The sequence below is a fragment of the Macaca nemestrina genome, chromosome 5, assembly GCF_043159975.1.
Source record: "Macaca nemestrina isolate mMacNem1 chromosome 5, mMacNem.hap1, whole genome shotgun sequence".
Lineage (NCBI taxonomy): Eukaryota > Metazoa > Chordata > Mammalia > Primates > Cercopithecidae > Macaca > Macaca nemestrina.
Window position 1 is genome coordinate 4,861,826 of NC_092129.1, and position 15,977 is coordinate 4,877,802.

General features: G+C 47.6%; 1 protein-coding gene across 3 annotated transcripts in view; it reads left to right on the top strand.

Annotated features, from left to right (window-relative positions):
- LOC105487633 (ribosomal protein S6 kinase A2) overlaps positions 1–15,977 on the top strand; it is a 460,596-nt gene that overhangs the window by 80,990 nt on the left and 363,629 nt on the right. For 2 of the 3 annotated variants that reach the window (XM_071096223.1, XM_071096222.1), the window contains one exon: positions 10,601–10,651. In XM_071096223.1, coding sequence (XP_070952324.1) covers positions 10,601–10,651 — 51 coding nt within the window. Of the gene's footprint in view, positions 1–9,495; positions 10,506–10,600; positions 10,652–15,977 lie in introns of those variants that run through there. The other variant, XM_071096225.1, reaches the window with a different exon arrangement.

A 15,977-nucleotide genomic window follows, 5' to 3' on the forward strand; every position in this document is an offset into this window, starting at 1 on the left:
TATGTAATCCAACCAGGCTGATGTGCAATGTTGCAGATGCACTTTTTTGCCCTGAGTCTCAATTTAAGACAAGTTTGTATTTTCTACAGGTGCAGGCGAAAACTATAAATAGCATATTAAATGCCCATAAAAGACCACCAAGAGACTCTTTGACATCTGTGATTGGCTCATATTTCAAGTCAGACCCCTCCCCTTGGTTAAACACTGAATGATGCTTTCGCCTGGTTCTCTAGCTCCTCTGGATGGGCTCATGAAGGGATCCTCTGGCTTTTGTGGTATACGCATTTGCCAGCTGCCGAAGCAAGGCACCGAGACTGGGAGACTTAATAGAGGTGGGTCGTTTCACGGTCCTGAGGCCAGAAGCCCCAGGTCCAGGTGCCGCAGGCCTGGCTCCTTCTGGGGCTGTGAGGTACGCTCTGATCGGGCCTCTCTCTGGCTTCATGGTTGCTGTTGGTTCTTCCCCCATCTCTCTCCCCATGGCCAGGCGGCCATCGTCCCCCATGCACTTGTCTCTGTGCCTCTGAGGACACCGTCGTATTGGGCTAGGCCCACATACTGAAGGGTGACCGCCCCTCAGCTAAGCCCATTGGCAATGGCCCTTTCCCAAATCAGGACACATTCCCAGGCGCTTGGGGTTGGACTTCAGTGTATGGACTTTGGGGTACGTGACGCAGCCCAGAACTATGCTGCTCTTGGTCACAGTGACTCTACTCATTGCTTGCCAAGTAGCACTTCTCCTGCTTTGAGCCATCCCCTTGCATGAGAAATTAGCAAGGACCCCCACCATGAAGAAAAGCAGAGGAGGCCTTTCCCTAGCTCCCATAGAAAAGGGGGAGCACTGACGTCTTGGCAGTTTTCAAAATATGGTGGTATCCTTGGGATGAGTTAAAAAAACTATCCCCTCCCCAGTCTGCCACCCCACTGTTTGCCACTGAGAGCATTGGCTGTCTCCAGTGAGCTGAGGGACTTGGTGAGTCCTTTTCCAGCGGCCGTGAGCAACCCTAGCTCCGGCCTTGCTGTTATTTCTCTTGGCCACCCCCACTTGGTGAGTCCCTTCTGCAGTTGGCCATCCAGTTCTTCTCCTGCCTGGTGAGAGTCTGAGATGAGAGGAGGATGAGTTGAGCCGAATCTGCTCATGGGAAGGAAATACCCTGGACACTCACCTAAGGATGCAGAGCCCATGCCCTATGGACGGGACGTGGATGATCGTGGCTGTGTGATCTGGATCCTGACTAGACGGAGGCCCCAGAGCGGCTCTGGCACATGGGTGACCGGTTCTTTCTGTCCCTTAGCCCCGGGCCCGTTCCACCAGCCAAGGGTGGGGGTCACCAAGCACAGGCCCCCAGGCCCCTCCTCCAACTTCTCAGTCGTCTTGTGAGGCCTGGGGATCCCTGAGCACTTCCAGACTCACACCCTCCACATGTGGGGGCAGGGCTTCAACACGGGAATTTTGAGGACACAATTCAGTCCTTGAGAGTCAGCCTCTATGAATTACAGGTGTGCTTTAAATCTTTACTGGATGGAAAGCAGTCTCTTTGCTTTTGAAGCTTACTTTAAAAACAACTCCTTAGGATATTTTGGGATTGATCCCTGCTGATCACACAGCTCCGTTGCACCATCCTGAGGGCTGTAGAGAATATCATGGTAGGGAAAATGCCGTAGTTTACTTTTCCACACTCCCACCAAGGAGCCGTTAGATTACTTTCAATGTTTTGATCTTTGAAGCGGTGACAGTGAGAAAGGTCGCACCTGTTTTCCCATCAGTGTGTGCCAGAGTTATACTACCTGTGCAGACGTGTCAACGTGAAATTGACGGGCCACAAGATTTGTGCATTTTCAAGTTAATCTGCTGTTGACAAACTGCTCTCCAAAGTGGCTGAATGTTGGGTTTATCAGAGCATCAGTGTAGTCAATAGCAGTGGGCTGGAGTTTCTGCTTCTCCAGCTCTCGCTGAACGCAGCTTGGCACTTACAGTGCTGTTTGTCGGAGCCAGGAACTCGCTCTCTGACAGGAGTGGATGCATCTCATTAACACATGAGTTAATGGGTTAATTTCGTTGCTGTTTTTTTGATGGAGTTTCACTCTTGTCCATGGCATGATCTCAGCTCACTGCAACCTTTGCCTCCCGGGTTCAAGAGATTCTCCTGCCTCAGCCTCCCGAGTAACTGGGACTATAGGCGCGTGCCACTTCAACCATCTAATTTTTATATTTTTATTAGAGACGGGGTTTTGACATGTTGGCCAGGCTGGTCTCGAACTCCTGACTTCAGGTAATCCACCCGTCTTGGCCTCCCAAAGTGCTGAGATAACAGCCGTGAGCCACCACGCCCAGCCTAAAAAACAATTTGTAAAACAATGTATGGCGCTCTGAGTTGTCTAAAGAATTCTTTAGTAGCTCAAGTTAAAACACCCATATCATCTCCTGGATATCCTTTTAAACATTGTGGTTTGGTTTTTTCACATCTGGCCTTTAACGCGCCTTGAATTTATTGATATATACGGTATGAGGTTGATCATTCAGCCAGCGCCAGTCGTTGAAGAGGCCGTCTCACCCTGCTGTTCTCCAACAGCTTTGCCCTTTCGTGAGTCCCACACGGAGGCAGGCAGGTCTGCAGGCTCTGCTGTGCCCGTGGCACCCCCTGAGTTCCTCTAACGCTAGCGTAAGCATCGATATCTCCCTGCCAGGGCTTGTATTTGTCTTGTCTTTGCTTCCGTGTCCTTAAATTGGTGTTGGCTGTGAAGGCTTTCAAAATCACTTTGATTTAAATTCAGAAAAATATCATCCTTTTTGGATTATGATTTTATTAAATTTATAGATTGACTTTGGAAAAATTGCCATATTTACTGTATTAAGATTTACTTTAGTCTTCTTTTATATCTTTCAATACAGTTTATCATCTTTTCCGACCCCTCCCCTTGGTTAAACACTGAATGATGTTTCATAACACATTTTTGTTAGAGGTATCTTTTATAGCTTATAAGGTTTTTTTTTCTTTTCTTCTCTTTTCTCTCTCTCTCTCACAATTGCAAATGCTATCATTTAAAATTATTTTCTGCTGGAGAGCAAAAACACTGTTTGCTTTTGAATATTACTTTTGCATCCATAACCTTTCCACACCCTGTTATTCAAATTAATAAATTTTCTGTAGATTCTCTTGGATTCTGTAGAGATTGACATTATCTGTGAACCATAGCAGTTTTATTCTTTCCAACTTGTTTACGTTTATTTCCTTTACTATGTTTTTTATGATTTTATAACTTTTAACAATACTGCTTTAATACTCCCGAATATTGTTCATCTGTTCTCTGGAATTCTTGGCTCCAATTTTGCCTTTTTGTGCGTCCTCTGCCTGTCACGCAGGGCGGCCTGCTGCCCGGGCTCTGGGGCTCCTGGCCGTGCGTGCACTGGGAGGCCGCTTCCTTTCTGTATGCTTTCCCCGGGGCTCAGTTTCAGGTAGTCCCTTCAGCAGAGTTCTGGGTTTGTGACTTAGGCATGTTCCTGGCAGCAGACCAGCAACTTTCACCCTGAGCCATCCTTGTCATTATGAATTCACACCCAGAGTCACGGAAGGCACAGGCCTGGCATTTTCAATTATCAGAGAAGACGTAAAATCCATGTATTTTTAACCTGAGCCCCGGATGAGTTCGACGTCTCCTGTCATCTTCTCAGCTGGTCTGGGCTTTTGTCCAGGCTTTGCGCTCCCTGCTCAGGCCTCCCCCAGCAACCTCAGGTCCAGCTCCTCACCTCACAGCCACCCCATCCTCCTTCCCTGTATCTCCAGCATGTTAAAATCAAGCTTGCACAACAAAAAGACCACCAGCCCAACGAAAAAATGAGCGATGGGCTTGAGTAGACATTTCTCCAAAAGAGAACTACAAATGGCAGAGAAGCACAGGAAAGGCTGCAGTGTGACCCCCTCCGAGGTGTGTATCCAAGACTGTTGAAAACAGGTACTGAAACAAAAACATGCACACACTTGTTTACAGCAGCACAATTCACAGTTGCCAAAAGATGGAGACAGCCCGCATGTCCATCAATGGATAGAGGCACAAACTGTGGTGTAAACAAACAATGGCATGTTTTGTAGCCACTAAAGGGAAGGAAGTGTTGACACACGCTGCAACATGGATGAACCTCGAGCACATCATGCAGAGCAAAAGAAGCCAGACCAAGAAGATGCCACACTGCGGTTCCGTCTATGCCAAATGCCCGGAGCAGGTGAACCCACGGAGACGGCATAGATTGCTGGTTTCCAGGGGCTGGGAGGGCAGAGTGGGGAGCAACTGCTTCATGGGCCTGGAAGAGACAGATGTTGGGAATTGCCTGGTGACACGTCATCGTGAATGCACTAAATGCCACCTAATCGTTCATGTTAAAATGGTTAATTTTGTTATGTGACATTCACCTCAATATATAAAAAACTAAAACACAAAAACAAGAAACCTAACCTGGAAGATTACAGAAACTGAAAATGCCCCCAGGACGGCCTCAGAGTCAGTGCGGGGACTCAATTCTCTCTCTTCCAGTCCTCCTCATTTCTGAAGCCTATGGGTTAATCCTTCTTTCTTACCACTCAGCTTTTCATTGAACCACCTTTTTTGTTTTGTTTTATTCACCATTTCTAGTGGATGTAGCGAGATCGTTCTCAGTCATTTCTGCCTGGCGTCTTGCTGGAAGTAGAAGTCCTCTAAGCTGTACTTTCTCCATGTGTTTTTGCATGGACCTGGCCCCCAGAGCCGGATGGTAGAGGAAAGAGTGGTGAGCGCCCCAGCCTTTGTTCCACCACTGCTGTGGCTGGGGAGAGGCACACGCACTCAGTGGCTTTCACAACCACCCTTCCCAGTGGTCAGATACAGCCAGCAATGCCCACCATCACTTCCAGCTCTGGCCCTCCACGCATGTCTGTCTTCCTAACTGTCCACAGTGGTTCCTCCATCCTGAGGACATTATCATTTGTGTTCAGTAGTCCTCTCTGTGCGCCTTTGCCCGTGCTCCGTCTCTGCCCGGTTGCCGTTCCGAGCTCCTGCCTTGGAATCCCAGAGCTCAGACATGTGGGTGGACAGCATCGTCATGTGTCTGTGTGTGTATCCACTGTGCTTTATCTAGAGAAGATCCCCAAGCTGCAGCCCGGAAGCCAGCAAGCGTCTAGGACAGAGAGTTTCTTGGCTGATGCTGCAACCTCAGGTAGCTGACACTTCAGAGTGGCCAGAAATCCAAATAAAGCTGGCAGGTGTGGGGAGAGCTGAGCACCACAGAGGGAGAGTCTGGGGTCATGGAAACCAAATTCAGCCTTCCTACAACGTGGACCCTGTGTAAATTAGCATTTTTATTCTTCCAGGAGCACATCAGTAAGATTTAAGAACACCAAGGTCTATTATTTTGTTAAAACAAAATTTAACAAGTTTCCAGGATTTCATTGGCTGCGCAAGCCTAGGAGCGTTCTCACTTGCTGTGTCCTCTGCTGCCATCTAGTGGTAGATGTGCAAATTTGCGAGGGAAACTTTGGGGCACTTAGAGACGCCCCGAAAACCAAAGGTGGAGCTCCTGAGGGCTGTGCATGGTGCGAAGGGGTGGGTGTGGGGGTTCAGTGAGGGTGTATTTTTTGCAGGAAAGGCCCAGGGTGTTTATCAAAGCCATCAAAGACATTTAAGAATCAAGACTGCCCCCCAAAGTCTGGGTAAAACCATTTTAAATTAACCATTTTGGTAACTCCCATGTGATTTCAAAAGGGTAACATCATAAAACTGGTTGTGTACCCTAATTATGTATAAGAAAAGGAACTCCGATGATGCTGAGTGCAGGTACAGGCTGGGCAGGTCACATCATCCTGTGTAAAAATATCCCCAGTGCCACCTGCCGTTTCTCCTCTGCCCTCCCAACCCTAAAAGCTGGAAAACGGGGCTCATCCAAAATAAAGGACAGCTCAGAGCTATTCAAGCACCTGGGGATCCGACTCCTCAGAGTTCACAGACAAGAAGCCCACATGCCAGCGTTCTCGAAGAAGAGCGAGATGTTTTGGCGTCCTTTATGCTGCTATAATCTGGGAACTCCTTCATTTCCCCTACATCGTCGTCATGCTGATGTTCACTGATGGCTACTGTCTGCTGGGAGCCCAATATGGGCCAGTGCATTTCTTTCTCCCACCACCCCTGTGTAAGGGACTGTCTTTCCTCAATTGTACAAACAGGGAAATTGGGACTGAGGGGTCCAATGGCTTGCCTAAGTTCTGGTGCCAGGAAATAAACCCTGGCTGGCTGCTTGGGAGGCTGAGCTCCCCACCATGGGCCACAGCATCTTGGGAGAGCTTAGTTGCATGGTGCTGGGATGGGTGCAGCAGGAGCAGTGACAGTCACAGCATTCTCAAGGACCCAGAATAACCAATGCCGGGACGCTTGCTGGGTAAAAACAGCTGCACCACTCCAGCCACATAGCCACTTGAAAGTGTCCAATTTTCTAGAATCCCATGCACTAATTTCACTGAGAAATTGCTAGCCGATATCGATTCTATCAACTGCCTGACCTGACCATGACTGTCTAAATGTGTCTTTTGAGGAATGTGCACAATCTTCAAGCTATTCTGTCGTCTGGTAAGCAGGGGCACTGTGAGCATGCTGAACACCTTTTGTGTTATAAAATTTGGTTGTCAGCTTTACTTACAGTCCAATCATAAAAGACCCATGAGGATCAAATGAAGCTTGGTCATCCCGACTACGACCTCAAGTGCCATGAAAGCGATGATGCCTGCCTTTCATATTTCTCCCACAACACCGGGTCCTTTCTAGATTTTAAAAAAAGATTCAATCCATATTGTTTTCCAAAATGATTGGCGAGCATTTGTTTAGAAATTTCTGATAGTTTATTTCAAATCAACGAAACACACAAAAATATTTGGCTGACCATGTCTATTGTTTTTCTGCAAGCATGCTTGGCTATTTGACAAATGTCCTCTTTACAGAATACCCCTGGAGGACAATCATTTGCACAAAGTGTTTTATGTCATCTCAATGGTAGTTTTTTTTTTTCTTCCTGATGGAGCTAGCCATGATGATAATAAATTCAAGCTAAATGTATTTTGACGATAATGTGGTCACAGGTATGTAAATGGATGGACAGACAGGAGGAAGGGGACAAAAGTGGATTGCAGCCAGGTGCGGTGGCTCATGCCTGTAATCCCAGAATTTCGGGAGGCCAAAGCGGGGGGATCACCCGAGGTCAGGAGTTCCAGACCAGCCTGGCCAATGGTGAAACCCTGTCTCCACTAAAAACACAAAAATTAGCTGGGCATGGTGGTGGGCACCTGTAATCCCAGCTACTCGGGAGCTGAGGCAGGAGAATCACTGGAACCAGGGGGGCAGAGGTTGCAGTGAGCCAAGACTGCGCTACTGTACGCCACCCTGGGTGACAGAGGGAGACTCTGCCTCAAAAAAAAAAGAAAAGAAAAGTGGATTACTTCAGGAGTCAGGATTTCCTGTGGGTGCTCTGACTCCCCTGTGATGGAAAGCCCCTCATTAGGGAACACTGTGCTTTCCCATGGCCCCTTTTCCCCTCTCCTTACTCCCTTCCCTGCCTCTTTCTCCACCCCGCACAGTCACAGATGCTCCAAAGGAGGAGACGGGATCTGTAAGGGGAGTCCTCTCCTCTCATATCCTAGATTGGAAAGGAATAGGAGAGGAGCTGGGATTTCCTTTTGGAGCTGGAAGCTGCCCCTCTTCTCTGCCCACCCAGGGTTGGCCCAGGAGTGGAGCCTGCACAGCAGGCTGACCATGGTGTAGAGAGGATAGGTGTGGGGGCCAGTTTGGAGAAATAGAAGGGGTGGAGGTGGGAGGGATAACGTGGCTGCAGAGTGGCTGGAGAATCCTCGTTTAATGTCCAAGTCATTCCAGATTCCCCTGTTTAATTCAGGGGAATTAACATTCTTAATGTTGTTCGCAAAGTAGAGAGTCCAGGAAGTGAGAAGGGAAAGGCATTGATTCTAAACATGACAATATGGAACATTTAGTAATGTGTCTTTTTATGGGGGACCCCAAGCACCGCATACCCCAGATGCACCGTCTCAGGGGTGTCCTGACGGCCAGGCTTGGTAGCGCCATCTGTGGGGCACTTCCTTTGAAGAGCTGGTTGCCCTGAGGGTTGGTTATGGAGTGGAATGAGGTGATGGGTAAAGCCACAACGTTGTGGCACATTTGGGATTTTCATGCAAAGGTATTTTTCTGTAAAAGCGTCATTTATGTTCCATCAGGTCTCACCATCTTTTTCAAGTTATAGAAACAGAATCAAACCTTCTTAAGTAAAAATTGGCAGTTTGTTGGCTCACACCATTGAAAAGAGATGGTTTCTGGTGGGTCTGAATCCCAGGGTCCAAAGCTGTCAGCAGGACACTGAATTTCTCTTCCTCCTTGCTAGACTCCATTCTCAGGCAGGCACATTTCCAAGGCAGAGCAAGCACAAACCCCAGACTTAGGTCATCTGCCAGGCTGGCCATCCCAGGACAAGGGGGCTGTCAGCTCTGCGGGAGCCCTGCTAGGACCTTTCTCCCGGTGGTGGGTGGATGGGGTGGGGCAGGGCCATTCCCACCTGGACTCCACGGAACTAGGGTCCCATAGAAAGAAAGGGAGTGCTCGCCTGGAGGGGAGAAGGGCTGCTGGGTAGAAACCCCACATAGGCTCACTTGTACGCGCCCAGTACGATACAAACAGGTGCATAAATGGCAAAAACAAGTGGTAAAGTCAGCATTAGAAACTGCATTCCTGCCAGTTATTAATTACTGTCCAGTTAGGGACATAAAACAAGAATAAACACATAGAGCTATGATTCTCAGCTCAATAAACCTGCTGCTTATCAGCTGTGTTGGAGGACAGAGGCGGTGTAGGCTCAGTTCAATAAACCGGCCACTCATCAGCTGTGTTGGAGGACAGACCCAGTGTAGGCTCAGTTCAATAAACCGGCCACTCATCAGCTGTGTTGGAGGACAGAGGCGGTGTAGGCTCAGCTCAATAAACCTGCCGCTCGCTCATCAGCTATGTTGGAGGACAGACCCAGTGTAGGCTCAGCTCAATAAACCTGCCGCTCATCAGCTGTGTTGGAGGACAGACCCAGTGTAGGCTCAGCTCAATAAACCGGCTGCTCATCAGCTGTGTTGGAGGACAGACCCAGTGTAGGCTCAGTTCAATAAACCGGCCGCTCGTCAGCTGTGTTGGAGGACAGAGGCGGTGTAGGCGCAGCTCAATAAACCGGCCACTCATCGGCTGTGTTGGAGGCCCGAGGCGGTGTAGGCTCAGCTCAATAAACCTGCCGCTCATCAGCTGTGTTGGAGGACAGACGCGGTGTAGGCTCAGCTCAGTAAACCAGCCACTCATCAGCTGTGTTGGAGGCCCGAGGCGGTGTAGGCTCAGCTCAATAAACCTGCCGCTCATCAGCTGTGTTGGAGGACAGACCCAGTGTAGGCTCAGTTCAATAAACCGGCCGCTCGTCAGCTGTGTTGGAGGACAGACGCGGTGTAGGCTCAGTTCAATAAACCGGCCACTCATCGGCTGTGTTGGAGGACAGACGCGGTGTAGGCTGAGGTGAGAATGGGCACCCGCAGCGCGGGGGTTTCTCTCACAGCGGTCCCGCTGGACCCCTTTCCTCATGGCACACTCGGGAGGAGCCAGCCCCAAAGCCGTGCTGACTCATGACAACCGAGGGCCATGTGAGGCAGCAGAGGCCGCTGGCATCTCCTGTTAGCCTTTTCATTTCATTTAGGTGGTGATTCCCACCCTCTGTCTTCTGACACTTGAACGGCAGTCATCAGTAGGGGCAAAGGAGATTTTATTTGAATTTTGGCTTCTTCCTTCATCTCTTATATTTCAGTGGGTATCAGCCAAGGAACAGAGAACAGAAGAGAAATGTGGCAGGAAAAGGCTAAGGGAGAAAGTAGAAAATGGAAATGTGGCCCCTGCAGTATGGAACGTGCAGGAGTAAGGGTAGCCGTTGTCTGTGCTCTCAACGGTCCTAAAACCACATTGCTGAGTAAAATCTTCAGGTCACCTCCAAACCATGCTGGCCAAAAAGAGGCCTGGGAAGAAGAAAGGCCCCCTAGACACATGCGCTTCCGGGTTTAAGCCTTGGGACCAAGGATGATTGGAATTTTAACTAGTTGTATGCGAGCGTATTTACGGATGAAGATGAAATCTACAGATTAAAATAGCTGGAATGAGTTTCTTCCGTAGACTAAAGTGTAGAGTCACCTGAAAGCATTTGCCTGCTCATCACTGATGTGCAGCTCGGAAGATAAATGCTGTACATTGGGAGCTTGAAAGAGTGACTTTCTTTCCGTTGAGGTTTGAGGTTGGTGATGGGAACACCATCACTTCCTTTGGCTAAATTTTAAAAGTTGTGCAAAAGTCGCAAGTTCCTTTCTTCTGTAGGCTTTCACTAAAGGGCTTCCTGAACGCGAAAGAAACTCCTCCAGTTATTTAAAATGATGTGGAGATTAATGTTTAGAAACAAAAAGCTCACAGGCCTGGTGAGTATGGTAGTAATGCCCTTGCTAATGAAGTTGCTGACTGTAAATATGTCCTGTGACTTAAAGGAATTCTTTCTTCGTTTCCGTTTTCACAGGGCAAAAGTGACTCAGCCGCCTCCAAGACAAAGGTAGCTGGATCCGCAGAGGTAAGAAGCATTCCTGTGGTTCGTTTTTTTCCATGTTCACGTGAGTTACATTTTTTTTTTAAAGTTAAACACGAAGTCTTGTTCAGTTTATTGAGTTGGTTCACGGTGCCCAGAGTCCAGCAAGGGCAAGCTGTGAAGAGCTTTTAGAAGGCTGGACCGCTCCACAGGAAAATGTGAATTTTTTGGCATCCTGTGGGGAATCCGTGCAGTAATGTCCTTGTACAGCAGGGGCTGCGTAGCGTGCTAAACTGGGGATGTCATCTTGCCATGTATTATGATTTGAGTTTGATTCTGAATCTGTGCATCACTTTTTGTCCAGTATTCCTTTTAAAACTACGATGTGCCTTCAAAATAAGCTGGAATTACCAGAGGCAGAAGCGAGCCATGACAGCGAGGCAAAGGTGGGGTGCTGAAGCTGCCGGGGGCCGTGTCTGCCCTCGGGGTTTGCAGGTTGGTTGCTGACTCGTGTGTGTGGCTCAGCAACAGTTTTTCTAGGAATTAGGACTAAAATAGGTAATTTTAGATGGAGGTAGATTTCTCCTATTTCAAGCATCTATCTGGTTTTAATACCTTTATTAACAAAACATTTTTAAAGATAGTTTAATGGCTGTTTTCAATCCCTTTGGGCTGCATCACGCAGGTGAAATGTAGTAAGTCAGTAATCACGCCACGTGCGGCTGTGATGCCATGGGATTGGTCAGCCTTGGGGCCGCGCCTCTGCAGTGGTCGCTGCACGCTAAATGGGCCTGCTCCCTGTAGGTGCCAAACGGGTCATTGGAAGTTGGTTGAGCTTATTCTCATCTACGTTGATGCCTTAAACTGTGCTGTAGTTCATGTGAAACAAAAATACTCCTGATTTTCTGGCAGCTTTCCTGAAGCTAAAAAGCAAAAATATAATAATAATAAGGTTAAAAAGGTCTTCTGAGGACAGCATGAGCTCTGCCACAGGGATCTTGCTGGGCAGCGGGTGGCCCTCGGAGCTGCCCAGGAAGGGCACTGCACAAGGGTGTGGCTGCCTTTTCTCAGTGCTGTCGCCAGGGCCTGCAAGTCCCTGACGGGAGAGGCCGAGTTCCACCTGGTTTTAGGTGGTCCCAAATCCTGGACGACAGGTCCCTGCTGCATTCCATTGCCAGCAATGCTTGACACTTGAATTCCACTGTTTTACTTTTTCCATACTTGTGGTACTACTATCTGGGTCTGAACGCATTTTGCATCAATTGAGTTTCCTTATTGGACGTGGAACTTGTGTTTTGTGCGGTTGATGGTGACTGTGCAAAGGTGATGAGTGGGCACACAGAATCTCAAGCTGGTTCTGACGATTTCAGCTAAGGGGTTAGGCGAATGGCTGACTCCCCAGTTTGGATTACATCCTAACGTACATCAACTCAGCAAACGAGGCCTGCTGGCGTGGGAGGAGCACAGTCTTCTCTTCCTTTCTCATAATCTCTTGTCAGTCTGGTCCATAATCTATTCAAGAAAAAAAGAGTCAAGCTGTAATTGGTGATTCTTAGCGAAACTTGATGTGGCTTTATCCAAATGTGTGACGAACTGTGTTTCTTGGCAAATGAAAACGTTTTATTATTATCTATATCATCCCAATCCACACCTAGCCTGAGCACTCTACAGAAAGATGACACGTTCCAGTACTGGGTGTTTCTCCTCTCTTGGTCATAGCAGTGAACGTTGGGCCAGTGGCACAAGCATGGATCTGGTGGGTGGTGCACACTGAGTTCAGGGCCGGGGTAGGGTGTGGGCGCCCTTGGAGAGCCGTTCCTTCCTAAGTCAACAGCCAGGCCGGCCAGGCGTTAACCATAAGTGCCGTAGTTGGAATTGGAAAGTGTTCCCAGGAAAGCGGCTGTTTCTGCCAGGACACTGTGTCTGGTCACATCCTAGGGTCAAAGCACGGGAGAACCCCAGGAGCCACGTGGCCACAGGGTCTCTGTGGGCTGAGGGCCAGCAAAATCCCCTCCACTGCCTTTAGCCCTGGAGCAGGTTAAACTCCTGGCAGTGTTCCCAGATTCGCCTTGAATTTGATAGGCAGGAACCCCGTAGGTTTAGGATAAAAAACGCAAATCAGATCTCACACAGCATCACCCAGGAGCAGCCCAGAAGTCTGACAAGGTGGGAAGGCAGCAGTGATTGCCAAATGAAGGCTTTAACTCTCCCTCTACTGATCATTCTGGTTTTTTTGTTTTTTTTTTTCCTCTCTCTCCCTCCCTACCCACCCCTCTCTGTACATATTTTTAAAAGACTCCACGAAAGTTGATATTCAACAGAGTGTTATACCAGGTTAGAGGATTCCAGGGTCTCCTGCTGAAACTCCTAACACAGGCTGAGCCTCTGAGGCAGAGGCAGGTGCCCCTGCTGCTTCGCTAAGCAACATTCGGCCGCTCACCAGGACGGTCCCAGAAGCGTGGGTGACACTAACACAGCAGTCAGCGTCTTTCATGGATTTTGCCTAGTAAGTCCTGCAAGGTGCCTCTAGTTCCACAGCTAATTGTATGTCCTCTTTCTCCAGCATGAGTTCACTCTTTATGTATTTGCCTTTATAAAAAATGAAATTTTAGACACAAAGGAGGTTCCAGTTCCAAAGGGAGGATGTTTTCTTTTGTCCACACCCAACCTCAACCAGAACAGGGGGAGTTCGTCCCGCGCCACTGCTGCCTGCTGAGGCCCTCTCTGGGTTTCCTCCTCTTTCTTCCCTTTCCTTATGGCTTCGAAGTGAACACACATGCCCTGTGTTATAGAGCTGCATTGATCCGCCACCTATCAATTGTGTGGGACTTAAATAAAGAAAAAGTAATTGTTCCTCAGCTTTCCAGCTATTGGAAGGAGAGAAATATGAGCACTCTTATTGTGGTGCAGCGGTGGCCAAGGTAGCGATTTTACACGTGGGGACACAGAGGCAGACTCCAGTCGCAGAACAATAAAATGCCCAAGGTTTGCACCCAAACAGTGAGAGCAGGCTCTGCCGTGGTTAGCAATCCACACACACACTCTGTGTCGGCCGGCTGCCTGACGCCAGCGTGTGTGTGTGTATGTGTTTGCAGAGGTGTATTGTCTTTAGTTCTTAATAATTTGGGAAACAGTGTGTTCTTTTGTCAGGTAACTTGACATGCAAATAAAATAATGAGGTGGCTCAAACTCAGTCCTTTGCAAAGCAACTTCGGGAGCTGCAGTGCGGGGTGAAGCCTGGAACATTGTGGACACTCAACACATTCTGGCCGAATGTTCACCCTTCCTGAGTCCCTTTGAGGCTTGCTGGCAAGTGGAGCCCAGTCTGAAGGGTTCCTGGGTGACAGCAGCATCCCTTAGCTGAGTCACAAAATTAATTTTCCAACTAGGATCCTGAAGGGAGCACGAGCTGGCTTCTCCTTCCGTTTTGTCTTCCTCTAACCACGCTTTCACCTCTGGACCACATTGATCTGGGCCACGCTGATCTGCGCGGACTTTGTGGTCTTGGCTAGAGGGGTGATTTTTCTGTTTTCCTCTGTCTTTTTCATCAAATCATTCTGTGCCTCTGCCTTGCAAGCTGAAGTGTGTGAGACGGTAGTCGCAGGTGTATTTGGCTTTTTGATGGCGTTGCTCATGGGGAGGTGATAGGCTGCTCTAAAAACTGGGCAGAATCTCGGTAACAAAATATGAAAGTCTGGTTCTTCAGTCTGTTTCCACAGACTAAAATTCCAGTGTGGAGCCGTCTCTTCCCGCAGATAGCTGAGCCCTTCCTCTTTGCTAGGGCAGCTCCCGGGTAAGGAAGGGACCTTCGTTCACTCCTGTGGCGGTGAGTTGGTGCAGACATCTGGGTGCAGCAGGGTTCGGGAGTTGGGAGGCATGTTCCTTGGACTTGTAAACAAAGGCAAGGGAGAGAGGCACATTAAGCCCGCAGGGCCATGCAGCTGGGTGCAGACACTGTGGGGCGAGTGGGGTGCTGAGGGAAGCTTCCAGAACAGGGGTGATAGCAAAAGGAGATACTTGCAGCTAAAAAGGAGCACCTTGCAACCTCTATGCTGTTGTGCATTCCATCCCCAAACAACCACTGAAGAGACAAATTCCTTTTCCTTCCTGTAGTTACTTGAGTCACCGGGTGGGCTTTCAAAATCTGTGCATTGCACTTCAGCAAAAAATAGTGGTGTAATCAGAGTTAGAATTTGAGCTAGAAAAATCCTTCGATTGAGGTCATAGTTATAAATGTCTTTTTGGGATAGCTGGAGAAAAATCAAAAAATAATTTTAGGAAAAAAAAAAGTAGATCCAATGTTCTATCATATTCAGCTATAGCCCACCTCCTCACTCCTTATAGAAACAGGTAGGATTTTTAGAAAAAGTTTGAAAGGAAAACACACATGCACACAAATCCAAAAATTACCAAGGCTTTTCATTCCGTTGTAGGATTATATGTAATTTTTATTTTCTTCATACTTTTATAATTTCCAAAGAAATCTATATTGCTAGTATAATAATTATATTTGAAAGTTAAATATAATTTAAGTTATAGGCTTAAAGTTAAGGCTCAACTTATTCTAAAAAATTTTAAAATAGCACTATTATCATTGGGTGATGATACGGTAGATTGAAGTTATTCAGTATATCTTGGGTTTAGTGACGTGGATAGGTCTTGTATCTCAGGCAATTTCACCAATTGAAGGTATCCTGTATTCACTGACATGAAAAGAAGTATTGAATCCATTAATCGAACAAGTCACTGCCACTTACCAGTGCAACCCAAAAGACGTTGTCATGATAATTATACACCTCAGGCTACTCAAAGGGAATGTTTTGTTTGGAATTTGTAATTCACCCTGAGAATTTCTTACATCATAATCACAGCCATTATGACATTGACCTTCAGTAAACTAGAAAGTGGGAAGTGTTTTGTTTGTAACAGGCTGGAGGACTGTGTCACCGTGAAGGGAGCGTACACTCAACCTCCCTTACCCTGGTCAGAAGAGCTGGTAGTCACTGAGTGCCTGCCATTGCCCCAGCCAATTTTTTCATAATCACTGTTTCTTTATATTACTTTTAGTATTTCCATTTTACAGATGAGGAGATGAAGCTCAAAACAAATTAAGCAAATCACTCAGTCATGCATCTAAAATGTGACGCTTAGCCCCATGTCTTTCAAAAAAGTAAGATGCTCTTTGAATTTTCTTACTTAAATGCCAGTTCCACATCTTACACCTTCTATACCACTTTAAGCCAGCACTTTCTAAATCAAAGTCTCAGAAAATAAGAGCTATTGGGAATGATGGTTATCCTTTATAATCTACTAAAAGTTAAACAAAGTCATTATCTTGTTATTACTGCAGTATTTATTGAGCCTCTATGTG